The sequence below is a fragment of the Taudactylus pleione genome, unplaced genomic scaffold, assembly GCF_031769625.1.
Source record: "Taudactylus pleione unplaced genomic scaffold, aTauple2 ptg000690l, whole genome shotgun sequence".
Lineage (NCBI taxonomy): Eukaryota > Metazoa > Chordata > Amphibia > Anura > Myobatrachidae > Taudactylus > Taudactylus pleione.
The window spans coordinates 3,746,444-3,761,939 of record NW_028285092.1 but is presented as its reverse complement, the minus strand read 5'-3'; the positions used below and the strand labels follow the sequence as shown (position 1 = coordinate 3,761,939).

General features: G+C 43.7%; 1 protein-coding gene across 1 annotated transcript in view; it reads left to right on the top strand.

Annotated features, from left to right (window-relative positions):
- ANKRD44 (ankyrin repeat domain 44) overlaps positions 1–15,496 on the top strand; it is a 1,197,127-nt gene that overhangs the window by 712,556 nt on the left and 469,075 nt on the right. Inside the window, exons 15-16 of the mRNA XM_088456231.1 lie at positions 9,198–9,204; positions 11,980–12,045. Coding sequence (XP_088312357.1) covers positions 9,198–9,204; positions 11,980–12,045 — 73 coding nt within the window. The remainder of the gene's footprint in view (positions 1–9,197; positions 9,205–11,979; positions 12,046–15,496) is intronic.

The window sequence follows — 15,496 nt, the reverse complement described above, 5'->3', positions numbered from 1 at the left end:
CTGAAGCTATTCAATTGTTTTCCCCGTGCCTGAGGAGGAGTGTGGAGGGAAGCAGGGATACATGCAGGAGCCAGTGACACCAACAACTGTGCTAGAGAGGGGGGAAGCACAAGCCCCCAGTCGAAGAGAACCAATCCTCATGGCTCCCTCAGCAGCCCAGCTCACTGTCACTCTCACCGCGAAGGCAGGTATGAGTGGCTGTGACTCCTTTCACTGTAACCAGTGGGGGACAGGCCTATACAGACAGCCTGGAGGGCGAGCGGTGGCGGAGGCACAGTAATGGACTGCAGTAATAGATGCTGCAGACCTTCCAGCGGAGGACACGCCCCCAGCGCACGCGGGCTGTCATGCGGTCACACCGTGCGGGTGGGCAGGCTGCAATCGGGCATATAGCACATGCGGACAAGTGAGCGGGGGTGTGGAGGTACAGTGTTGGTCTCTGCAGCTAGATGAGACCTTCCGGCGGGGCGGCGGCTCCTAGCACCCGCGCGTAGCAGGTGGGTTGAGATTCAGTGTACACGAAGGCAGGTGGATGGGAGGGAATGGGCGGGCAGCAGCACATTGACAGATAGTGACAGTCCAGCCTTTTTACTGAGCCAGCCACATAGACACACTGCGGCTGGCTTTAGGGGTTGTCCTAGCCCTCTGTCCTATCAACTAGCAAAAAAAAAAAGTTCAGTGCATGAAGTGGCGGTATGCTATACCGTTACATACCGGCACACTTCGAGCACTGTATATATATATATATATATATATATATGTGTGTGTGTGTGTGTTCTGCAGCTGCCATTGATAATATGTGGTGTGGCAGTAAGTGGTGCTATGAGATGGACATTAAAGGGTGGGGGGATGCTGTAAAATGGACTTTGAAGGGGGAGCTGAAAGATAGTGGACATTTAAGGGCTGGGGTGGTGCTGTCCGGTGGGTATTGTATATTGCTTCTTATGTTTTTTGTCTGTCAATAGAATAGTCTGTTTATCAGACAGAGGTGATAGATGATGTATTTGACTATAGTTCTTAGACATTATGATTTTTTAAATATATTTCAATATACATTTTAACCTCATCCCCATTAGATAAAACACATCTGCAGTTTTTCTGCCATCTCCATTTTGCCGTTGTCGCTTGCTGGTAGAAAAGCCAGGGCCACTTGATTGCATTTGCCCCCCTGGCTAAAAGTTTCCAGCAAGCCCATGCCCAGGACTCTTTTTTTCTACAGTGTCTATTAATAATCAGATGTGGAATATACAGTAGCTCCGCATCAAAAAACTAAATAATCTCATAGTGTAGTAAATTGAATATTTGATATTTGAAATATCAAATTATAAAACACGTACTGTATAATATAAAAACTTTACAGTTACCATATCAATGAAATGGATAATTCACCCAAATCCTACTAAGGAGTAAAATATGGAGTATCTGCTGCAGACTATATTCATGGAGTAGGAGCTACCAGTGGTAGAAATTCCTCCTACTGTAGGTTATAATGTCCACACAGGTATACAGGATCATCCAATGTGTGTGTTTTGTGTATATATATATATATCATCAGGCCCTAGGCTTTGGTCTGCTCAATACATTGCCCTACATGGAAGGAAAATCCTACACCTTGTTCTGTGATTTGGCATGGCTTGGTTCTGGAACATGGCTTGACCTTGAACTTTCTTTGGTTCGAGGTTCAGTCAGTGTGTATTCCTTTTTGAGCTTTGCCTGCTTTTCCTGATGATTAAGCATTTTCCTTCTTGAGTCTCTGTATGCTATGGTTTTTCAGTTCCTCTCCTGCTTGGCATTCCTTGTCACTTAAAGTCTTGTCAGTCTTATCAGTCCTAGTTTGGCTTCCTCTCTTGGTGTTTGGTGGTTTGTTGAGGCACAATTGTTCTACTTTGGGCATTTGGATTTTGCCTCCTATCGTGCCCAGGCCCTTTTCTCTTGGCCTACAAGCCAGATCTCACTTGCTGGAGTAGTGGCCCTATATTTATATTCCTCTTGCATGGCTTGCATATCTGTTTCAATAGCTGTGCTTCTTCAAGAAGACAGGTGGTCATTTAGTGCTGGTCTATTTGTATGTCAATTGATGGCAACTTATAAAGGAACTTCTGGTTTTCTGTGCCTTGTTTACCACTGCTGGAAAATGTTGGTTTTTCGACATATTTTTCTTCTTCTGGAAGCAGCTTTGGAATGCCCAGAAGGTATGCAGTGTCCCCCAAATAAGATGATTTTTGGTACTTACCATTAATATAAATTTCTCTAAATCCATCTGGGGACTCTGGGTTCCCTACTCTTCTTTCACTCTGTTATGTTCACTCTTGTTGTTGAGTGTGGTTTTCTTTCAGTGGTTACTTTTAGCTCTCCTATGGGCTTGTGAATTTCAGCCGACATCAATTGACCTATGTGGGATGTACAGTAGAGGGGAGGAGCAAGCTTTACAAACAAGGTTTGTTTGATTTTGTGCCTGCTCCTAGTCTATCATCCCCTACATTCCAAGGTATGCAAAGTACCCCAAATGGATTCAGAAAAATGCATTTAATATTAAGTACTAAAAATCCCCTTGTTGTTTATACCACTTCAATGTAGAATAATGCAAATAATTTCTGCAGCGTAAACTGAGGCAAAGGAAATAGTTTATGACAACTTAGCACATAGTTGAGCATCTACATAAGCACTGCTGTTTCACAAAAAGGTATTTAAACATTCAGAGATGGCCATCAATATAACAGTAGCCAATATAGCTTCACACAAAAATTGATATTATCACTGAATCAAAAAATGGGATAAATTCATGAGATAAATTACTTAATTAATGTCCAACACCATACACATACCATTTCCTTTAAGAGTGGCATCCATTCCATTCTAAAATACTGTTAGTGAATCTACCTTAATCGCCTCATATGGTGAAATATTCTAGAGCTTCACCACCCTTATGGCAAAAAACCCTTTTCATATCCTACTTCCATTTACAATTGCTAAATGGTTCTTTTTAAGAAAAGTTCAGTAGAGATATTTGTCTTGCTTTCAATATATTTTTATACAAAAGTGAAGTAATCTTTAGTGTCCATTTTAAAAAGTAAAGTAAATTTGTTATGCTAACCTTTCTGTAAAATAACCATTCAACTCTCTTTATTAAAAGAGTTGCTTACCTTTAAACCCTCTGTATTCTACACAGATGTTTCCTACAAGGAGGTTTTCAACACTGTGTCTTATTTTCAAAATGTGGTCCACCTAATGACTTATACAGTGGTCATATTAATATATACCATACTTGCATCATGTGCATTTATCCCCCGGTTTTAAGTCAGAGAACATCTAGGTTATTAACAGGGTCATAGAGAGCCTGCCCAAGCCCCATTACTAACGGGGGGTGGGGGAGGCATGGCCTAATCACAGGAGACGTGGCTACGCTCCCCTCAGGCAAAAACAAAGAAAAACCCTATTTGCCGTGCCACAAAGCAGCACTGTGCGCTGAGTAGGGGGGCGTTGTGAGCCTCTCAGCCAGGTGCAAATTCAGGGGGGTGTGATCAGTGTGATCTTTCCCCCCACAGGCAGGAAACTGGTCCCACTGCATCCAAGCACACAACAGCAGCGTGTGCTGGGCTGCTGACAGGTAAGAGGGGGGGTGGCTTCAGACCCGGGCCCACACCACGCCTCTTCAACAAGCCCAGGTCAGGGTAAAAAGATTGAAAAAGATCCAGTGCTGAACCCTGTAGTTCATCAGTAATAGTGTTTACTAAGTATACATACTGTATGTTATATTTATAACTAGGGGTGTGCACCGGCCACTTTTTTCGTGTTTTGTGTTTTGGTTTTGGATCTGGATCTTTCTTCGTGTTTTGGATCTGGATTGGTTTTGCCAAAACCACCCTTCCGTGTTTTGGGTTCTGGGTTTTGTGTTTTGGATCTGTATTTTTTTTAAAAAAAGCATAAAAACAGCTAAAATCACAGAATTTGTAGGTTTTTCTGCTCCTATGCTATTATTAACCTCAATAACCTTAATTTCCACTCATTTCCAGTCTATTCTGAACACCTCACACCTCACAATAGTGTTTTTATGTCCAAAAGGTTGCACCGAGGTAGCTGGATGACTATGCTAAGCGACGCGAGTGGGCGGCACAAACACGTGACCCATCTAGGCGTGATACTGCAGTGGCAGACAGGATGGCAGTTTGAAAAACTAGGCCCCAAACTGTACATAATGCAAAGAAAAAAAAGAGGTGCAAGATGGAATTGTCCTTGGGCCCTCCCACCCACCCTTATGTTGTATAAACAGGACATGCACACTTTAACAAACCAATCATTTCAGCGCCAGGGGCTGCCACACAACTGTGGCTGAAATGATTAGTTCGTTTGGGCCCCCACAAAACAAGCTGGCAATTAATGTGTCCCTGCACAAACTGGCTCTACGGAGGCAAGATGTCATCCTCATCCTCCTCATCCACCGATTCCTCACCCTCTTCAGTGTGTACATCCTCATCCTCACAAAGTATTAACTCGTCCCCGCTTGAATCCACAACCACAGGCCCCTCTGTACGTTCTGGAGGCTGGTCTCCCTGGAAGAGCTGATAATTCATTTTGATGAACATCATCTTCTCCACATTCTGTGGAAGCAACCTCCTACGCCTTTCGCTGACAAGGTTCCCGGCTGCACTAAGCACTCTTTCGGAGTACACACTGGAGGGGGGGCAACTCAGGTAAAATAGAGCCAGTTTGTACAGGGGCCTCCAAATTGCCTCTTTTTCCTGCCAGTACAGGTATGGACTGTCTGACATGCCTACTTGGATGCTGTCACCGATGTAATCCTCCACCATTCTGTCAATGGTGACAGTATCATATGCAGTGACAGTAGACATGTCAGAAATTGTTGCCAGGTCCTTCAGTCCGGACCAGATGTCCAAACTTGGTCCTGCCTGCCCTGCATCACCGCCAGCGGGTTGCTTAGGATACCTAAGTTTTTTCCTGGTAGCCCCAGTTGCGGGAGAAAATGAAGAAGGAGCTGTTGACGTGTCACGTTCCGCTTCAGCTGACAGTGTGTTCACCAGCAGGTCTTTGCACCTCTGCAGGCTTGTGTCGGCCGGAAAGAGAGATACCACATAGGCTTTAAACCTAGGATCGAGCACGGTGGCCAAAATGTAGTGGTCTGATTTCAACAGATTGACCACCCTGGAATCCTGGCAAAGCGAATGAAGGGCTTCATCCACAAGTCCCACATGCCGAGCGGAATCGCTCCGTCTTAGCTCCTCCTTCACTTTCTCCAGCTGCTTCTGCAAAAGCCTGATGAGGGGAATGACCTGACTCAAGCTGGCAGTGTCTGAACTGACTTCACGTGTGGCAAGTTCGAAGGGCTGGAGAACCTTGCACAACACGGAAATCATTCTCCACTGCGCTTGAGTCAGGTGCATACCCCCTCCTTTGCCTATGTCATAGGTGGATGTATAGGCTTGAATGGCCTTTTGCTGCTCCTCCATCCTCTGAAGCATATAGAGGGTTGAGTTCCACCGCGTCACAACCTCTTGCTTCAGGTGATGGCGGGGCAGGTTCAAGAGTGTTTGCTGGCGCTCCAGTCTTCGGCACGCAGTCGCTGAATGGCGAAAGTGGCCTGAAATTTTTTGGGCCACCCAAAGCGTCTCCTGCACGCCCCTGTCGCTTTTCAGAAAATTCTGCACCACCAAGTTTATTGTGTGAGCAAAACATGGGACGTGCTGGAATTTGCCCAGATGTAATGCCCGCACAATATTGGTGGCGTTGTCAGATATCACAAATCCCCAGGAGAGTCTAAGTGGGGTAAGCCACTGGGCGATGATTTCCCTCAGTTTCTCTAAGAGGTTGTCGGCGGTGTGCCTCTTACTGAAACCAGTGATACACAGCGTAGCCTGCCTTGGAACGAGCTGGCGTTTCTGAGATGCTGCGACTGGTGACGCTGCTGCTGTTGCTGCGTAAGGTGATACATCTACCCAGTGGGCTGTCACAGTCATATAGTCCTTAGTCTGCCCTGTTCCACTTGTCCACATGTCCGTGGTTAAGTGGACATTGGGTACAACCGCATTTTTCAGGACACTGAGGACACTTTTTCTGACGTTTCTGTACAGTCTCGGTATCGCCTGCCTAGTGAAGTGGAATCTAGACGGGATTTGAAACCGGGGACACACTACCTCCAGCAATTGTCTAAATCCCACTGCACTAATGGCGGATACCGGAAGCACGTCTAACACCAACATAGCTGTCAAGGCCTCAGTTATACGTTTTGCTTCAGGATGACTGCTGTCGTACTTCATCCTCCTCGCTAAGGACTGTTGGAGGGTCAATTGTTTAGTAAAAGTAGTGGTGTTCCTACTTCCTCTCTGGGATGATGAACGACTCCCAGCAGCAGCAACAGCAGCAGCGGCAGCAGGAGGCGTAGCAATGCAGGATCCTCCGGAGGAATCCCGGATAGGAGAGTCAGTCATGCCAGTGACATGGCCTGCAGGACTACTTCCGATCCTGACTAAGGAGGAAATTGACGAGGAAGGAGTTGACGGTGTGGTTTGCAGGCGCTTGGATACAACAGGACAATGGGATTTAGGTTTCCCTGGACTGCTTACGGTCTTAGCCAAAGTTTCTGAACTTGACAGTAACTTATTATGAACGCGCTGCAGGTGCCGTATAAGGGAGGATGTTCCTAGGTGGTTAACGTCCCTACCCCTACTTATTCCACCTTTACATAAGGTACATATGGCAAGACAGTTGTTGTCCGGATTTGGATAGAAATATTGCCAGACCAAAGAGGTGGAATGTTTGGTCTTCTGCCCAGGCATGACCGTGATTGGCTTTTTCATCCCACAGACAACAACTGTCTCCCCCGGAGCCTGATTTAAACAAACCACATCACCATCAGAATCCTCCTCGCCAACTTCCTCCTCAGCGCCAGCTACACCAGTATCCTCATCCTGTTGTACTTCAACAGTGACATCTTCAATTTGCATATCAGCAAGTGGACTGTGGGTGCTCCTTTCAGCACTTGCAGAGGGCGTGCAAATGGTGGAAAGAGCCACCTCTTCCCGTCCAGTGCTGGGAAGGTCAGGCATCGCAACCACCACCACACTTGGACTCTCCTTGGGGATTTGTGATATCTTCTTAGAAAGCACAGTTCTTCGCTGTGCTTTTGCCAGCTTAACTCTTTTGATTTTTTTAGTGGGAGGAGGGCTTCCATCGTCATGTGAAGCTGAACCACTAGTCATGAACATACTAGGGATCGACCTTAGCCGTTCCTTGCCACTCCGTGTCGTAAATGGCATATTGGCAAGTTTACGTTTCTCTTCAGCTGATTTAAATGTTTTTTTCAAGGTCATTTTCCTGAACTTTGTCATTTGGGATTGTATGTGCCCTCTATTATGACATTGGGCATCGGCCTTGGCAGACGACGTTGATGGCATGTTATCGTCTATGTCATGACTAGTGGCAGCAGCTTCAGCACTAGGAGGAAGTGGTTCTTGATCTTTCTCTATTTTATTTTTATCGGAGAAAGTTTGGTCCTCCATTTATGTTATATCGATTTGATATATACGTGCGGCTAAACACAGAAAATATTTTTGTTATTTTTGCTGGAGAGTAGTGCACTTTGTGGGTTACACCAGCCTTTAAGAAATGAGCCAGCCGGCTCTTTACTTATGGGACACAGGCGCACGCTTGGCGCTGCTCCTTTGTTGATGCACGTGCGGCTACTGCGCACACAATTCACAAACACAGAAAATATATATTTTTTTGGTTTGGACTGGAGTGTACTTTGGGGGTTACAGCACCCTTTAACTGTCAAGCCAGCCGGCCCTTTACTTATGACACAGGCGCACGCTTGGCACTACTTTGTTGATGCACGTGCGGCTACTGCGCACACAATTCACAAACACAGAAAATAATTTTTTTTTGGTTTGGACTGGAGTGTACTTTGGGGGTTACAGCACCCTTTAACTGTCAAGCCAGCCGGCCCTTTACTTATGACACAGGCGCACGCTTGGCACTACTTTGTTGATGCACGTGCGGCTACTGCGCACACAATTCACAAACACAGAAAATATATATTTTTTTGGTTTGGACTGGAGTGTACTTTGGAGGTTACAGCACCCTTTAACGGTCAAGCCAGCCGGCCCTTTACTTATGACACAGGCGCACGCTTGGCACTACTTTGTTGATGCACGTGCGGCTACTGCGCACACAATTCACAAACACAGAAAATAATATTTTTTTTGGTTTGGATTGGAGTGTACTTTGGGGGTTACAGCACCCTTTAACGGTCAAGCCAGCCAGCCCTTTACTTATGACACAGGCGCACGCTTGGCACTACTTTGTTGATGCACGTGCGGCTACTGCGCACACAATTCACAAACACAGAAAATAATTTTTTTTTTGGTTTGGACTGGAGTGTACTTTGGGGGTTACAGCACCCTTTAACGGTCAAGCCAGCCGGCCCTTTACTTATGACACAGGAGCACGCTTGGCACTACTTTGTTGATGTACGTGCGGCTACTGCGCACACAATTCACAAACACAAAAAATATTATTTTTTTAGCACTTGGGGGGAGCACCCCTGATGGACAGAGCACCCCCTGGACAACACTACAGCACCCCTTTAGGACTGGGACACTGCACAGGACTTTGGAGTGGACACAGCTCCTATGGAGAACTGACTGCACAACACAGTCCAGCCAGCCCCTATGGACTTTGAAGTAGTGGACACAGCCCCTATTAACAACAGCAGCACAGCACAACACAGCCAGCCCCTATGGACTTTGAAGTAGTGGACAACAGCAGCACAGCGCAGCACAGCACAGCACAACACTACTCTGCACTACACTACACTACACTACACAGCCCAGCCAGCCCTAACTCCCACCCTCCCTCTTCACTGTCCACAGCCGAGTGAGAAAATGGCGCCGACGCGGGTACCTTATATAGGTTTCAAAACCCGCGAGACTCGGAAGGCGGGATGATGATGTTTTGCCTCGATTTCAGATCCGAGTCAGGCGGGAAAAGTCGAGCCTGACTCGGATCTGCCTCGGATCGGGGGGGCTCGGGGGGGTTCGGATTTCAGAAATCCGAACCCGCTCACCCCTATTTATAACTACCCTTTGGTTGTACAGATGTGTACAAAGTGCAAAGATACAGCGACGGTTGCTTTTTCACATCAAGATTCATTGTACATTGTATACAGATTCAGACACACACAGATATACTGTACATGTGTCACATATCAAATGAATCAGTCCTTTCTAATTGCGAATATGATGCATTTTTGGGCAAAGGATGCTTGATGCAAGGCAAGTCGCACTCATGCTAGGAGTTTTGTGCCACATGGGGTATTAAGGCTAGGTGTATGAGGACACATCTTTATATTTCACTAAAATTTTTACCCAAATACATACTTTCACCTCTTGATCTATTACTCTCATCTTGTGTACCAAACTGTTATGTGGAACGGTATTGAACTTTTTACAGTATCCAGCCATAATTTAATTCATAGAGTTCCAATTGTGATTGCCCTTTAAAACTTAGGGGTAAATTTACTAAAATTTTAGTTTAGTCAAGATTGCAATCTCAGGTGAGTTTAGGCATGTTTTTCATCTCGCAAATTTACTAAGATAAACAGGTGAGTTTTTGAGAGATTTCTCTCTTTTCACTTGTAAAACTCGAGTGAGATCGCAAACTCGAATCAACTCACCATCAGCCAAACTCAGAAGTACTTTTCATGTAAAAGATGCAACTCAGGAATTTTCCAAGAATCGAAGTTTCAAACACTCCACCTGCTGAGCTGCGAGTTTGGCAGAAACATACACAGATCAGTGTGATTTTTGTATGTTTCTGCCTGTGTACCTAATCTATAGTGTTTATTTAAAAAAAAAATGACATAGGGTCCCCCTCAAAAGCATAATCAGCCCGAGACTGCTTAGCCAGTTCTGGTTCCTAAAATTTCAGGGAACAAAACATGTAAGGTTCCCCCGTAATTTAGGAACCAGCACTTGGATGCAGGGCCAGTCCTGGTTTAAATATAGGGGCAAAAAAATGTGTAGGGGTCCCCCTATATTTAAAACCACCACTGGACCCAAACCGACCGGGGTGTAATGCCACAGCCTGGAGACCTTATCATCGGATCTCCAGGGCCAAAGCCTTAACACCCCAAGCTGGTCATCCCAAGCCGGGGATGTCAGAGGAGGTGGGGACCCCCCCAAGAAGAGGTCCCCCCTTTCCCGAAACCCCAGGCTTAGGCTGAAGCCCGGGACTCTTCCCTGCAACCCTGGAGTGGTGGGTACAGTGGTAATAATGGGGGAAATAGTTCAAAACTATTGTATTTTATAGTTGAACTACAGGTGCCAGCATGCCTGCCTTTTGGCACCTGTACCCCCACTGTAAAATAAATAGTTAAAAAAACACAGTACACACACACCGTCTAAAGTACAACTTTATTATATTCACTTACCTCACTCACACATACTTACCTGCTGCCAGATGTTTACATCCCCTTCTCCCATACAGGTGTTCCTGTAAAAAAGATCCCATACTCACCTCTGTCCTTGCGTTGCTCTCTGTAGCATCAATGGACTTGGCAAAATAACAAAACGAGTGACCTGATCCAAGGCCGACAGGTGGAAGTATATGTTGTACATAATTGCACCTCGCAAAATGACAGATGATCACTATCACTATTTCCCACGGGCCGCTAGCCAATCAGAGGCCACTTTAGATGTAGCGGCCGCTCATTGGCTGATTACGTGTGGGTACCAGCCAATGAGCGGCCGCTACATTTTGTGAGGTGCAAGTATATGTGACATTTAAAACCAGTAAACTCACCTGAATTTCAGGGATGCGAAGCGAGTTTAAAAAAAAAAAAAAAAAACAAGCTCGGTCAAACTCAAATTTTAGTAAATTTACCCCTTAGTATCAAATCTGCAGTCATTAACATAATTATGATTATATATATAAAAATATGAGGATAATGTACAGCCCGGCACTCCTCACAGATGATAATATAGATGCGCCCAGTTACATTGTTGGTGATCGTGCCACAAATGTGCGCATGCATCACGCTGTGTGATTCCCTGTACCTGCACACGCTACGGTACGCTATGGTGTGCACTGCGATCGCACCATGCATTCCTATGGTGGCGCAGGTGTGATCATAGTGCATGTATCTGCTCGAGGACAAGCATCTCGCTATGCATGGTGCGATTTGCCACGCCAGCTGCAAGGATATAGCTGGGGATATCTATATATTCACTCAGGTGCCATCCGCATTGTAGTGGTATTAATCAGTAAATAGACAGCAGCAGTCTGAGATTTCTCAGAAAGGCAAATTGTATTCATATCTTTGTGAAAAAATCAGCCGATGTTTCGGGGCCCAAAATCCCCTTTGTATCTCACTTTGACAAAGGGGCGTTTGAACCCCGATATGTTGGCTGCTTTTTTACAATGATTCAAATACAATTTGCTTTTCTGAAAAATCTCAGAGTGCCACTGTGTATTCACTGATAAATGCATATACACACAACCAGATCTGTAACTAGACAATTTATAAAACATTTTGCCAACAATTTTTTGTCTTTTGGAGACTAAAGCTGGGTACACACTGGGTGATATATTGGCCATTCAAACGAGCAGCAGATGGCCGATATATCTGCAGTTCTATTGGTGCATCTGGTTGACCAGAAACTGCCAGTGGCTGACAGCTCAACTGGGTGGGCACATCCAGATGCCCGTCCAGTTGTGATGCCAGGAAACACACATCAAGCAGCCAGTCAGTAAGTTTGTATATACGTTGGCACAATGTGTACTCAACTTAATATTAAAGAAAAAACGTACTAAATATTTTGAAATGTTTTCAAATATAAAAATCACTTTGATCAAAGAATAAAGAAGTGAGGCACACATGGGTGATGGGAGCAAATCCACACATGGGAAAGGGGGTGCCTACTCACATGGGTAAGGGAGGGTGCAGAATAACACATGGAAAAAGAGTGGGCATAGTCACACATGGTCAGAGGAATTGAGAATCACACATGGGCAAGGAGCAGAGACAAATATGTGCGGAAGGGGACCAAGAACACACCTGGACAAGAGAAGTCAGAATCACACATTGTCATGGGGTTGGCAGAGACACATACTGTATGGGCAGGAGTTGAGTTGACACATATGGGCAGGAGGAGGGTAGCATTCAAGAGAAGTACGCTACTGCTCTGTCTCCTGCATTTATCTATACACTAGGACACAGGGTCACCGGAAGGTCTAACTTTTGACCTTATGATGTTACTGCCAGGATACTGCTCATGTGCAGCCAGCACTGTCTTTACTGTGTAGCGCTTCATACTGGATGCCACTCTTACTGCTATATACTGCTGCTCGGGTGAAATATGTATCATAATAATAATTGCGTGCTGCGCAGTAACGTTAGATGGGTCTCCGATGGTAACTGCAGCCAGTTATATAAATATAATCGTATGTAAATGCAAATATGGCTGGATTATACATAAACCAAATGAGTACAAATCTCAAATATAGTAAAGTGGACTGAGCTTTGAACGGCAAAATGAATGCAACAAATCCATATTCCACACAACACACATGGAGTAAATGTCAAAAATATCTCCAATCCATATAGCGATGGTACATGTATAACTATAGTTCATGCTAGATGTGTCCCATGTGTTGTCCCAATCCTCCAATATGGATTCACCTACGGCACCTGGTATTCCCAGGTGGTCTCCCATCCAAGTACTGATCAGGCCTGTTACTGTATCGCTTCCAAGATCAGACGAGTTTGGGCACAGTCAGAAAGGTATGGCCTAGGTTCAGTTCATATGGTAGAGATAATCTTCTCTTCTCTTTTGCCTTTAGATGTAATGCTCTCATCCATTTATTTCCCAACTTAAATAGTCCTTCGGTCATTGGTTAATTGATTGATTGTATTTAACCATTTGTTTTCCAGAGTGGCAATGTTAGCCAAGGTAATTCTGTTGATTGAACTCAATGAGGTTTGTGAGCTAATTTGTATGTATACATGTTGATAACAAACCAGCATATATTCCGCATACCCAAAAACATCCAACAATGTTACCTATCAGTACGCATATCAATATACATTAAGCATCTCATATATATATATATATATATATATATATATATATATTTATATATATGCCTTTCTTTACATGCCTGTGCACATCATATATATATATATATATATATAGAGAGAGAGAGAGAGAGAGAGAGAGAGAGAGAGAGAGAGAGAGAGAGAGAGAGAGAGAGAGAGAGATCTGGAAGTGTGCTGTCCCTGTTTGAGGCAGAACACCGACACCGAGCGCCACTCCAGGATTTTAAATATAAATAACTCTGAATTCAGTTCAACGTTTCAAGGCCCTTGCGACCCCGTCATCAGGAAACATATACATGACGATGGGGCCGTAAGGGCCTTGAAATGTTGAACTGAATTAAAACAGGGACAGCACACTTCCAGATCTCTATATTACTATATGTGCGAGCACCCAGGTACTTTATCTCAAAGAGGAGCAGTGAGTGCCGAACCAATGACAATATATATATATATAATATATATATATATATATATTATATAATATATATAGATATATATATATATATATATATATATATATATAGATCCCTTCCAGTTGCAGCACTCGGGAAAACCAAAATAAATACACAGTATCGAAATGTGTTTGCAATGTTTCAGTGTCTATTTAATCAACACTATCGTCATGAGTAATCAAATAGAACAAACTTACCATTTAAATAGACATCACCACTAGTGAAACCTCTGACACCTGGGCGCAATCATGTAACACCCGGTCAGAGGTGCAGGATACTGACATCAACAGAGCCTGTTACATGTGTATGACAGCCCTAGTAATCATGTGACTCAACCCATCACCAATGTACAGTATCATAGCAACAATAAACAATATGGAATCCCTAAGCCATTCAGTAGCAGTAGTATACATATACAATTGCATTAATATCTAGACAATAGTTACATGATCTTTTAGAAAATGCAGCTGACTCTGGTTACATATCGGCTAAAATTAAGAATGCTCTTACTCCAGAACATCCTATAATGCCGCTCTTATATATTCGCTTCCGAAAATTCATAAAAATCTGGACAACCTCCCTGGTCGACCAATTATCTCAGCCAGGGGGTCATTGTCTCAGTCACTGGCGGTCTACTTGGATTCCCTATTTCAACCATGCATTCAGGACCACCCCAGATTCTTGTTGGCTACAACAACTTTGCTAAGAAAATTATTGGATCTTCCGCCTCTACCTGAAACCTGTTTTCTATGTACAATAGACATTTGCAGTTTATATACCATTATACCACATGACCAGGGCCTTGCAGCGGCAAACATTTTTTGGATGGACATCCGTTATATACAGGCCCAGAGTTGGGACTAAGTTTGGATCTTTTGCAAATGATACTTACAAAAAAAAATTATTTTTGATAGCAAACTTTACCTGCAAAAAAATGGCTGTGCTATGGGCTCTATCATAGGCCCTTCTCTAACTAATATATTCATGTTTGATATTGAACAAAAAATTTTCTTTTCTGATGAAAATGTTACTAGAAATGTGCTTTTTTACACACGATATATAGACGATCTTCTGTTATTTTGGAAGGGCCCAAAGGAAGTTCTTGTCTTTTTAATAGAGAATTATAATGAGCAACCAGGTCCAGTAAAATTCATGTACAGTATCAGTGAAGAAGAGATCAATTATCTTGATGTGAAGATCACTAGACAGGGTGACAGGGTTAATACCAAGATGTATACAAAGGAAACAGATAGTAATACTCTGCTGTCTATAGATCTTCATCCGAAACTGTTAAAAATGGGTTTGCCCTATTCCCAGTTACTGAGAGTTAAATGCATAAATAGTGATCTTGAGGGAGCTGCTAAACAAATGGATGTCTTAATAAAAAAAATTTTGGAACGTGGTTATGATCCCGTACATTTAGAAATGACTTAAAATAAAGTACTTGCACTAGATAGATCCACCTTACTCTATAAAAAACAAAAAGATCAAAAGAAAACATATTTTCTATTGGTTAATAAATTTAATCATAATAGTGATATTATTAACCAACAGTCTAAAAATCTTTGGCCCATTTTACAGGCGGATGACCATCTTAGATTATCTGATACTAGGCTGATGTCCTGTTATAAACGGGGAAAAAACCTGAGAGATTTTCTGGTCAAAGCAGATGTTAGTGGTTTAGGTCGTGTCCTGCCAACTCATTTTCTAGCTCCTAAAAATGGTTGTTTTAGGTGTGCCTGCACTACCTGTAGCTTCCACATCCCAGATGATTCATTTAATCATCCATCATCTGGGAAAAGATTTAGCATTCGACATCATCTGACATGTAAAACTAATTTTGTGAGTTATCAAATTGTATGCCCGTGCGGGTTTTCTTATATTGGTAAGACAGAAAGGTCTTTTAGGGAGCGGATGGCTGTCCACCACTCCT